The sequence below is a fragment of the Sprattus sprattus genome, assembly GCF_963457725.1.
Source record: "Sprattus sprattus genome assembly, chromosome: 2".
NCBI lineage: Eukaryota > Metazoa > Chordata > Actinopteri > Clupeiformes > Clupeidae > Sprattus > Sprattus sprattus.
In genome coordinates this window covers 30,938,995-30,951,707 of record NC_137921.1, presented here as the reverse complement: position 1 = coordinate 30,951,707, position 12,713 = coordinate 30,938,995, and the positions used below count along the sequence as shown (strand labels likewise).

The following is a 12,713-nucleotide window of genomic DNA, read 5'->3' as shown; positions in this document are numbered from 1 at the left end:
GGACAAACTTGTTAAAGCTCACATAGGCTACTTTCGGTGGACTGAATAAAACTTTGTAGACTAATCCCTGAAAATCGCCTTTTATTTTTAAGTTGTGACAGTAATATCCAAGCGATCATATAACTGAGAGTTTACTACTCTTAATGTATTGTTAATACGGGTGTATTGATTTGAAATGCTCCGGAAATATTAATTAAGTCTGTTGTACTCGACTATGTTAAGGTGATGCAATGCTCACTTATACTGCCTTTCTGTATAAATTAGGGTTGCACCGAATCCAGTATTCGGATTCGGCCGAATATTGGGCTTTTTCAGGGGTTCGGGTTCTGTGGAACCTTGGCATTTTTTTCCTCCGAATCCTAAGCTTTCACTGCGCGCGCCACGCTGGTCGACGTAATTATCTGTTTACAAACAAGTGGCGCGTTGGAATGCAGTGGCTGTAGCTGCGAGTCACTAGAAAGCTAAAATGGAAGTAGTTAACAAAAAAAGTGTCGTTTGGCAGTTCTTTCAAATAAAAGAAGGCGATTCAAGTCGAGCTATATGTTCAATTTGCAAATCCGATTTGTCTCGTGGTGGCAAGGAACCTAAAAAATATACAACATCCCCGCTGTTAAAGCATTTGCGTATTAAACATCCAAAAGAATACGAGTTGTGCACGAAGGAATCTGAAGACAGCAGACAAAATCCAGCAACTTCAGGTACGACAAATGAATCACAGCTAAAAACGTGTGTTAGCCAGGCGACCATGAACAGCTTTGTCAGCCCTACACCGAACAAACAGTGGCCCTCAGATCAGCCTAAAGCCAAAGCCATTCATGCAGCAATTGGAAAAAAGATAGCCATTGACTTGCAGCCATATAGCATAGTAGAAGACACTGGATTCACCGAACTACTCCAACTGCTTGAGCCTCGTTACAAAATTCCCTCCAGGCGCTTTTTTGCTGACAAAATCATCCCTGAAATGCATGAGTCTGTCACTTCTCGCATACAAGAACACGTTGCCGAAGCACAGGCTTTCTCATTTACAACCGACATATGGACTTGTGAGTACACTACACAGTCCTACATCAGTGTGACCTCACATTGGATTGATGATGATTTTAAGCGTTCACATGCAATTCTTCGATGTGAAGCATTCCATGGAAGACACACCGCATTAAACATCGCAGATGCACTGCAAGAAATTATCAGAGCGTGGGACATACCTGTCAACAAGTGTCATCTGGTCTTGAGGGACAATGCTGCAAACATGCGGAAAGCCATGTCCACTGCAGGGGTGCCAAGTGTTGGCTGTTTTGCGCACACGCTCCAGTTGTGCATCCACGACAGTCTTTTATCTCAACAAGGTGTCTCTGACATGATCACACTGGCCAGGAAAACTGTTGGCCACTTCAGGCACTCTTCAAGTGCTAAATCAAGGCTTTCTGCTCTACAGCAGGAGTTAGGGCTGCCAAACCACCATTTAATCCAGGACGTGTCAACGCGATGGAATTCAACATACCTGATGTGCGATCGTTTAACAGAACAAAAACGTGCCATAAACATATACGTGTCCGAGACAGAGGGTATGCAACATATCCATGCACAGAAGTGGACTCTGATGGGGGATGTTCTGATGGTGCTCAGGCCCTTCGAAGAGTTGACTCGAGAAATAAGCGCAGAAAATGCGTGTATATCTACTGTCCTGCCAGCCGTGATGATGTTGAAGCGCTATATCCACAACGAAACAGACGGGCATGGAATCAAGCAGATGAAAACCCGCTTGCTGAAATCTCTGGAGGACAGGTTTGCGGGAAGCGGGCAAAATAGCCACTTAGTTGTGGCAACATGTCTGGATCCCAGATACAAGGCGAAATTTTGGGTGAGTGACACAGAACAATGTCGATCAAAGTTGCTTGTGCAGGAGGCTGTATCCCGTTTATCTGAATCGGAGCAAGGCGCATCTGCGAGGCCTACAGCAACTGAACAGCCTGAGAGGGAACAAGGCCCGACAGTAAGCACTAAACGGCACTGCTCAGGAATCTGGAGCGGCTGGGACGATCTGTACCGCAGCGATACTGATGCAGGCACATCGAGTGTTGACGTGGAGATAGGCACTTTTTTCAGTGAGCCCCTTATTCCTCTTAGAGAGGATCCTCTTCAGTGGTGGAAGACAAACCAGCAGCGATTTCCATTACTGGCGAAAACGGCAAAAGTCTACCTCTGTGCGCCACCAACCTCTGTGCCCAGTGAAAGACTTTTCAGTACTGCTGGGGACATTCGTTCCCACACTCGCAACCGGCTGTCACCTCTTAATTCCGAGCGTCTTGTTTTCCTCAAAGGAAACGCTCATTTCATGTGATGGTTGGATGTAATATGCAGAGAATGTGTGTGGTTAGGCCTAAAATTGTAAGTTATATGGCTACATGTTCTCATCATAGCCTATGTTCTAAACGAGCCTAATATCCATGAAGCCTATACTGAGTAAATGTTCAATAACATTAATAATTTCAGTTAGCCTATATATATTTATATGTTTGGTGACTTAGGCTAACTGAAATTATTAATGTTATTGAACATTTACTCAGTATAGGCTTCATGGATAATAGGCTCGTTTAGAACATAGGCTATGATGAGAACATGTAGCCATATAACTTACAATTTTTGTTTGTTTGTTTTAAGGAAAACACTTTTCTTTGCATAATGTTGCCTATTTTTTGGCTATAATTTACATTTGGCTACTGTTCTCATCATAGTCTTGTTTTCCTGAAATGAAACTCTCAGTTCTAATTTCTCATTCACCTAATAGGTTCATTGTGATGCAGGAGAGGCCTGTGTGGTTAGGCCTAACATTTTAGTTACATTTGGCTACTGTTCTCATTATTGCCTATGATCTAAACGGTAAAAAAACTGCCTATTATCCATGTTTATTGATTAATGTTCAATAACATTCATTTCAGTTAAGTCTTTTTTTTTTTTTTAAAGAAAAACACTTTACTTTGCAGAAAGTTGCCTATTTTTTCCCAGTGAAAATTAAATAAAACGAAAAATACACTGATGTTGACGTTGTTTACTTCATTAATGTGTTTAGTGTTAATGGAGTAGGATTGGAGTAGGATTCGGTATTCGGATTCGGATTCGGCCGAATCTTAACCAGTGGATTCGGTATTCGGCAGAACCCTAAAAATCTGGATTCGGTGCATCCCTAGTATAAATATATGGTTCGAGAGCCATGGTGTCATAATGATGGTATTAAGAGGTGGATTCACTCAGTTTAACGTCGTGTAGGACATCGCTGAAGGCCTAGTCGTGAAATGCACGGACCGCCACTGTTGTCACTAATAGAACACAAACGTGAGGCGCGAGTCCATTTCAAGTCAAGTAATTTATTGTCTGTGTCTAATGTCTTCATTCAAGGACATTGAAATTGCGTTTCTTTTCCGTTTAAATGAGTTGCAAGTGCAATAAAAAACAGGCTGAAATTCTTGTCGTCCCGACTTCGTCCCAAATTAAATTGTTGATCGTCCCAATGACAATTTAATACGGCCCCGGGACGACGGGACGACGTTAATTTTAATCCCTGGCAGCGAGGCTAGCTTGCTACTATGTGTTTCAATGGATTTTTGGTCTAAGCATTAGCAGAAAACTCTTGAGAGTTATTGTGAATACGCTAAACGCTTGATTTAGCGGAACATTTAGTGGACGTACATACCACCTGCGCCTCAGTCTCCTGTTCTGTTGTTGTTGTAGTTGTGGCCCATACAATCGCTACAAGCACGTCCGCTGCTAATAACTCAAACTAGTCCAGCTCCACCATCAACCGTTGTCTGTTAGTTGCCATCGTTCGCTGTATTTGAGGAATGCCGGGAGGAGGTATTTATACAATAAACGATTACCACACACAAAAAAACGATTTCTCTAAGATTGTCTTCTTGAAAATTGGGCATTAAAGGTGTCCAGGCAGAGGATCATAAGTGAGTGTGGTCCTGTATGTGTTTCATCATATTCATGGTTGAAAAGGCAGTCTCACAACTGTATGTTGAGGTATCAGAATCAGAATCATGTTTATTGGCATGTATGTGTATGCATGCTCTTGTTGTGTGGCTGATATAACTATAACACTGCATGTTGATTGGTATGATGATTGCAGTGGGTTTATTTTTCTGGCCCTTTCCTCAGAGTTTGCGGGGTAATTTTGTTCGAAGTGTGCATGCTTTGTTTCATAGTGACACATTCAGGTTACCACTTTTGACAAGGGCAACCACCTCGTGGCCGACAATGAGTGAGTGCGTTGTCATAGTGATGTAGTGATATAAAGCGAAAAATCACGAACCATAGGCTACGTATTAGGTTACCCAGAAATCATTGCAAATCTGAACAAAAATACCAAAGAAAATAAGAACGAATTCATTTTATTGAATCGTTTTAAAATCGTTTCTATATTGTATGTAAGATAAGCATATAGTTTTGTTATAGATCGCTACTATGTTTTCCACAAAAAATGACCACCACGATGGAGATACATTTGCCTTCTCAAGTGTATATAAAGCATTAGACTGCTAATTATAACTAAGCTACATGTCTCCAAGGCCCATGTGACGACACCTGCTCGACATGTCTAGAGGTAGCTTACATGTGAGGTTAGTGACAGATGGGAGTAGGGAGGAAAAACAATCAATGACTTCCAACAAAGAGTTGATGGGGTAGCTCCGGCCTCGACAAATAGTCATTACCCCACCCAGTGGTCTGGCGTTGAATGGGTTTCAGCACGCATAGCCGTTGGAGTAGTATGTAGGGCCGATTAGTAATTAGTAATTTTTCTGAATCCACCGCCCGCCTATTTTTTTTCGAGGACGGAGAAGGATGCAGAAGTATATTGAAGCCTTTATAAGTGGTAGATCTATGTTCCGCTTCCCACATGGAGAGTGGGGCATGAAATCCCTGCCATACTTACATTTATGAAAAATACTCGTTTCTGAGTGGCTGGCAGATGTCTGTTATTTTCATGTAAGAGGACACGCCCGGAAACAGATTCAGCCAAAAGTTAGGGGGCAGGCTGAGGGTGAAACTAGATGTAACGCAAAGCGTTACAAAATATGACCGCCAAACTGTTCAGTAGGTTTTGGCACAGAATGAGTCATGGTTGTCAGTGTGTTTGTGTGTTTTGTGTGTGTAAATTGGTTTGTGTGTCATTTTTATGTATTAAAGGAATTATTTGTGATAGAGTTTGATGATTTGGTTATATAATGTTTTGTGTACTACTTTTTGTGGATTGTTTTGGTATACTTTTCTTTTGCAATGTGGTTTGTTAAAACAGGTCACATAAAGAGGTGTGGAAACAAAGTGAAGTTTCCAACCACCAACAGGTGGTGCTATAGGTGATATCAGTCAGGCATATGTACGTGTTCGGGTTGGATCCGTCAAAACGCATCTTCCACTCAAAATGGCCGACTTCCTGTGGACCTGCCACCATGGCGTCGAGAGACTTTATGGTGCGTCCAAGCATGATGAAGACATGTACCGAATTCCGTCAAGCTACGCCAAAATAACCCCAATCCGCAGGGTTTTTTGCAATGTTCTAGGGGGCGCTACAGAGCCATTTTGCTCCATCCATGGACAAAAACTCTACCGAAGATGGACGGTTACAGGCTTGATGTCCCTGGTAAATTTGGTAATTTTTTGAGCACTTTGACATATATTCGATTAAAACACCTAATGTTTGCTTTTTCATTTTTAACTAGGTGGTGCTATACATGTAATGACTGGTTATGGTATGGGTTGACATGGCCCCTTGACACAAACATACAAGAACAATTTGGCCCTCCAAGGCCCTACGGTTCTCGGGATATTCAAAGAAAACTGTGTCGCACTACCTACAGGCCAGTTGGTGTATAATGATATAAATCAATTTATTGCATGCCCCCCGTGAACGGAATTCCACGAAACTTAACGTGCAGTCAGAAGGTGTCATAATGATCCCTTACCGCCGATTTCGTGCAGTTTTGACCTTGTCAACTAACAATTAAAATGTTTTACAACCCTCCATTTTTGCTTTTTCATTTGTAACTAGGTGGCGCTATACATGAAATAAGTGGTAGTGGAATGGTTGACGTGGCCTCTTAAGACCAACATACAAAAAAAATGTGGTCCTCTTAAGCCCTACGGTTTTCGACTTATTCACAGAAAACTGAATTGCCCCACCCTCTTTAAAAGGGGTCCAGTCCGTTAGCTCTGATCAAATACAAGTTTAACTGATTAACGTAATGAAAAGTGAAAATGTACAAACAATGTTTTTTTTATTGCATGTTCTACTGCAGATAACACGTGTGTGTCTCAGTCTTTGCACTGTTGTGGTGGTGGTGTGTGTGTGTGGGGTGGGGTGTATTTTTTTTTCATTGTCAAAGGGGGGCCTGCCATGAAAGGTTTGGGAACCACTGTGTGACACTGCACATCATGCACATCAGCCCAAAGAAGAACTAACTACCAAAATCATTTCAGAGAGAACAAGAGGGCATTCATAGCACTTATAGTTCCAACACACCCATGATTTGTGTATGTTAAAACACCTCAGTGGGCATTTTCCCTTACATGTCAGTTGTGCTGTAATTGGACATAGACTTAGACATGTTAAGTATGAGTATTTATAAAGGGTATTTCTTATAATAAGGGTTTGTTCAGTGAGGGTATTTCTTATGATAAGGGTTTTTCTGTGTGAGAGAAATTATTTCACACCGGTGGCACAACAGTTGGCTTATGGTACTCTATGCTACATGGTTGCTGTAATGAGCTCCACGCTTCTGTATTATCACCGTTGTGTTATATACTCTATAAAATAAAATGTCAAACTATCAAATTCTAGTGCGGCCTTCTGTCTCTTTGCTAGTTGCCCCAAGCCCATACACCAATGACAAAACTCTTGTTCCTAAAGATGGCTTCTCTGTGTACACCCAACGTTGACACTGATGAAGGTCCTTGTCAGAAACCTCTGACACAACCACTGCAAAAAAAATTCTTGTTCCACTTTGCTTAATAATCAGAACCTCTAACAAAACCACTGCAAAAAAAAAAAAACAGAAAGCCAAAGGAGAAGAAAAAAGTGACAGTTGAAACAAAAGAACGCTAACCTCCGGTGTGAGAAGTGTATTTTTGGCAGAGTGCGTCTTGGTTAATTTATCTCTTTGAGCAAGACTTAAGACAGTGGCCTATTTAGTGCTCCAGTCTGCTTCCTGAGGTGCAGGGGAGGCAAAGCTGCTATTTGGACCAAGGGAGATTTCACAGCTGAGCTGTGAAACTTTATCATCCTGTCTCCAACGCCAAGCATTTCCTTGGCAACAGGAAGACCCCACATTCAGGCTCACAGGCAAGTTCATGACAGTCCAATCAGGAACAAGAGTAACAAGCCCCCCAACCCCCAACCCACCTCTACACAGAGGCACATTGAGAATCAATATTGAGAATCAATATTCATGGCCTCTGCAGTTCCAGCAGTAGTAGTTGGTGATTAAGGGGGTTGGGGGGGCAATGAAACGCCATGCACCAGATTAATTACTCTCATTTGTTTTGTGGTCAGCTCGAATAAACAATGGTGGCTTTTCAGTTGATGTGCCCACCCCTCCCCCTGCACACCAGTGCTCTGTCTTATCTCGGTACAGGCCGGTTTTTGTATTGAGAAGATATCTTCATAATACCTTCCCTAAAGTCAGTAGCAAACAAAGCCTTGTGCTAATATAGTGTTTGTATTGAGACTCATTTAGAATGAGTGTGAGAGACACTATTCCTATCAACCTCAAGTATAATATGCTGCCTGCCAGTCAGACTTCGACGTGACTTTCTCTGTCGCAGTCAAAGGCATTTCTCCACGCAGTCATTGGCCTACATCTGTACGCCTCAGGGGACTCTATAGCAGTGTCTTGAGGTCTCAGGTGTCGCACAGGTGAGTAGGGAACACAGAAAACCAATCTGCAGCCTCAGTCAGACACAAACCAATAAATGAGAACTGTCTTGGGTACTTACACTTTCATTCCCCTCCTGCTTGGCTCCCTGTGTCTCCAACAGCGATGTAGTTCTCAAACAGAGCTGTCCCAGGTCAAGTGTGTTCTGGAGAGAACAATATATCTGTTAGGCTGCAGCGTAGGAGGTATGGCGCAGTAGCCCTCCCGAGGCTGCCATGGGGTTCTGTTTAGTTCTGTTCAGGCAATGTGGAGGTCCGGTTGTTGAAGGTGTGCTCCAGTGGGAAATTGTGTTTTAGAGTGAAAGACATGCCAAGGTGCATAATTTATTCTATCTGTTAAACTGCAAACTTTTTTCTGCAACTCAGTTTTTTTAGTCTCAGCCAGAAACGTCCCTCATTAAGTTTGCAGTAAGATTATCACATCGTTAACTCACTCTCACTATCCATATTACATCTGTGACATCTATTCTCCATAAGAGATGCAGTTGATGAAAGGTTTTAATTTCACTACAACACACACACAGACACACACACACACACACACACACACACATAAATTATACAGTGACATTAGGACCCATTCGTAATCTGAATAATACTTGTAAGATTAATTTCTTGCCCAAGTAATAGTTATATAACTGTCCGTAATGTAAATTTGAACATCTACTGAGTCTTTACAGATCAGACATATTATGCTACAACTGTCCATAATGTAATTGGGTATTATATATCAGGCAGCAACCACTCAGGCTCTGAGTGCAATATCTGCTCATAATGTGATCAGTTATTACATCTTCAGCCTTATTACACTGTGGGCCTTTACAAACCCTGTGATGGAGTGGTCAGGTTAACACTAAAAGGTCTATATCCCTCGTCCGGGATATTTTTATTTTTGAGTTTTCGTCTTAGAGACATAACTCATGTTGTGTTCTCCTCCTGTCCTCTCTGTTTGCAGAAGAGTAACTCATGGCACTGTTCTCCTCCTGTCCTCTCTGTTTGAACAAGAGTAACTCATGGGGCCCTATTTTAACGATCAGAAACGCAAGTAGGACAGCGCCAAACGCAAGTAGCTGTGTGGGCGGCTCTATGGCGCATTTGCTATTATAACAGCGGAAAAAAACACACTTGCGTCCGGCGCAAATGTCAAATGGGTTGGTCCAAAGGAGGTTACTCAGCCATAGGTGTGGTTTGGGCGTAATATGCAATAAACCAATCAGAGGGTCATCTCACATTCCCTTTAAGAGCGAGGAGCGCATATTCCATAGCGGCTTGTTATTATAATGGCGGAATTACCTGGAGGAAGACCGGAAAGGTTCACAGCCGAGGAGACCGACGTGCTCGTTTCTACTTTTCATTTCTTGTTTGTATTTTTTCAGTTACTAGCATTCGTTTTTTGGTGGCAACATATTTGAAATAAAGGTCACAAAAACATACTTTCCGATGTTTTGGGTTCACCCTCACTGAATCACTAGGTTATGTATGCATGGTAATAATATTGCAATTTGCTCAAGCAATACTCTGGAGATGGCAATGGTTTACTTACCTCATTATAGAGGAAGTAGCGCTTCTGTCAGGTGAGCTCTCCTCTCTCGTGCTGCTGCTGGGGCTTTTGGGTTTAATGGCATCGGCACATGCAGTTCAACCTCACGTCTTCTAAAGTCCTCTAATCTATCCTCATTTATGTCATTGACACATCCATGATTCATGGCAATGTTATGTAAAACACAACATGCCACAAAGAATGCTGCGACTTTTTGAGGACTGTACTGTAAAGTACCACCTGACCTGTCCAAACACCTGAAGCGCATTTTTAGAATCCCAAATGTTCGCTCTATATTATACTGCGTGTGTGTGTGAGTTTTCTGTTAAAATGAGTTTCGCGCACTGTTGCAGGGTTGATAAAAGGCGTCAATAGCCAGGCTTTTAATGGATAGCCGTTATCCCCCAACAGCCACCCATCCAATGGAGGATTCCCCTCGAAAAGAACACCTGCTTAGCCCTCTCCTGGCTGTCGGGTGTTACGGGGAATTTTATGAATTCCCCAGCATGTCGGACTAGACCTGACGTAACTGCATGTATAGCCGAACTTATTGCAGACTGTGATATGCCTCCAATAGAGCTGAGGGGATGCTGGAATGACCCAGACGCATAAAAATGCAGTGCTGCTGTTACTTGGACCGCAACGGGGAGGGCATAGGGACAGTAGATGCCTAGATGTATGCCTATTTTTAAAATATCTTGGATATGGATATCACAATGATTTCCTCATGTGGTATATTTTCCTTGTAATTATACATGGCTTGCCAATAAATTGGTGTAGATCTCTCGTGTAGACGAGAGAAGTAAAGTGTAGCCTACTGTGCGGCCAAGTACACGCCCTTAAAATAGCGTCTGAATACGCGCCACAGACTCTACACAATGCGCCTCTGACATTAGACTAGGTTTTTTCTGGTCTACGGCGCACTGTTGTTTTGAAACTGCAAAATACCGCCAGGGAAGACTTGCGCCTGAGAAACGCCTTCTCTGTTCCGCCCCGCCCATTTCGCAAATTCCGCTGTGCGCCGGGTGCAAACTAGGAATGATACATGCGTCGGTGACATGTCAATTGCGCTGGGTGCAAGATAGGGCCCATGGTGTTGTTCTCCTGTTTGAAGAAGAGTAACTCATGGTGTTGTTCTCCTGTTTGAAGAAGAGTAACTCATGTTGTGTTCTCCTCCTCTCGGTTTGAAGAAGAGTCACTCATGGTGCTGTTCTCCTGTTTGAAGAAGAGTAACTCATAGCCCTGTTCTCCTCCTCTCTGTTTGCAAAAGAGTAACTCATGGCGCTGTTCTCTTCCTGTTCTCCTGTTTGCTGAAGAGTAACTCATGGCACTGTTCTCCTCCTGTTCTCCTGTTTGCTGAAGAGTAACTCATGGCGCTGTTCTCCTCCTGTTCTCCTGTTTGCAGAAGAGTAGCTCATGGCGCTGTTCTCCTCCTGTCCTCTCTGTTTGCTGAAGAGTAACTCATGTTGTGTTCTCCTCCTCTCTGTTTGCTGAAGAGTAACTCATGTTGTGTTCTCCTCTCTGTCTGCAGAAGGGTAACTCATGGCGCTGTTCTCCTCCTGTTCTCCTGTTTGCAGAAGAGTAACTCATGTTGTGTTCTCCTCCTCTGTTTGCAGGCTCACCATCAATGCTGAATGCCAGCTTCAGCTGCACAACTTTCCCATGGATGCCCACTCCTGCCCACTCATCTTCTCCAGCTGTGAGTTCTACCAGAACCCTTTCATCATTTCTGCTGCACTCTCTACAACAAATACAAAAATATGTCAAGAATATCAAAGATTCATTCATCATGGTGACTGCTGGATAAGCAGTCTTTGGCTTATGGAGTTGCTATAGCTGTGAGGATACTAGAGCCTATTACCATAAACATAACATGTGACTGAGTTTTCCTCTGCCTCCTTACGTGAGGGGAGAAATTGGTGGTGATGGCATATTTTTTGATCTTGTATTTCACCAAAACACTGTTGTTCCCAGTGTTTTACGAATCATTTTTTTAAGATGAAGTATTTGAACAATGTCTTAGTGAGGATCAAAGAATATCAAACACTGTTTTTGTTCTTAGCAAGTATGACACATGCCATAGTTGTTCTGGATATTAAAAAAATAGTACACCTTTGTGAACAGGTTTTCTTGTATGAGTTGGGTCTGTGTACCGGATTCAGGTTAAGAGTGACTAATCTGATCAGATTCTGTCCAAACAACCAAACTTAAATCCAGATACTTGGAAAATAAGTACGTACTGTATCAGATACTTGGAAAATAAGTACGTATAGGTTTGACCTCTGACCGGCTCTTCTGCAGGAGCAGGAAATGCAAAACCTGCCCTGATTGGTCCTGATTTCTGAGCGGTTACAATGCTAGACTTTGTACTTTACTCTGTGGTTCTGAGCTTGTAACTATTGTCATATCTATTCAGATGATTATTGTACTCTTATTTATATTGTATTGCTAGGAAGATATGATATGATGTTTTTTTCAGGAGATTTTTTTTTTCATGGAGGTTCTTTTTTAAATTTAGAGGAGGCGGTGGATTGTTGCTAATCAAATTACCTGACTGTATGCTAACTTTTATTACAATCTGTAGAGTCTAGTAGCATAAAGTATAAAGCGAAAGTTCTTCAGGTAAGTCACCTGTAATTAAAATATTTGCACAATAGGGAAGTACAGCACGTGCTGTAAACAGATAGCAAGGACAGCTCCATACCAAAGTTAGCTGAAGCATAGAAATAGGCTCAGCTCATCGGCAAGCAGCCAAGGAAACACTGTAGGTCAATCATTAGGCCATCTTACCAGCTTCCATTGGAGCTGCTGCATTCTCACTCAGCTTCCATACCTCTTCTGAAGCTGGTCAAATAACAAGAAATCATTTACCAGCAACTTGTCCAATAGCCATTGCCTTTAATTAGGTGATTTATAAACAGCTGAGGGGAATTAACAGGATGCGGAATGCAGCAAATGAAAATTCTCATCCATCACAGTAAATTCAAATCCAATTTACATTTAAGCCTGGGAAAGCAACCAAAAGCAGTTTAACAAACTGGTGGAAAGGGTGCATTGGAATTGTGTTCTAGCTCGGCCCCCGAAACAAAACATACAGCCAGGATGCAGTAACGGGGCAGGTGGCAGAAAATCAGTCATTTGTGCTCCAGGCTTTAGTTCATTTCAGTGCACGTTAGTAGGCTCCGGTGACCAGCCGGCTAAAAGCCTCTCACACAAAAAAAAATCACCAAATGCAGTGGGGAT

At 42.4% G+C, this 12,713-nt stretch overlaps 1 protein-coding gene across 1 annotated transcript in view; it reads left to right on the top strand.

Annotated features, from left to right (window-relative positions):
- The window catches only part of gabrg3 (gamma-aminobutyric acid type A receptor subunit gamma3), a gene marked incomplete at both ends in the record, with an annotated part of 145,501 nt that overhangs the window by 104,438 nt on the left and 28,350 nt on the right, over positions 1–12,713 (top strand). Inside the window, one exon of the mRNA XM_080832482.1 lies at positions 11,087–11,169. Coding sequence (XP_080688608.1) covers positions 11,087–11,169 — 83 coding nt within the window. The remainder of the gene's footprint in view (positions 1–11,086; positions 11,170–12,713) is intronic.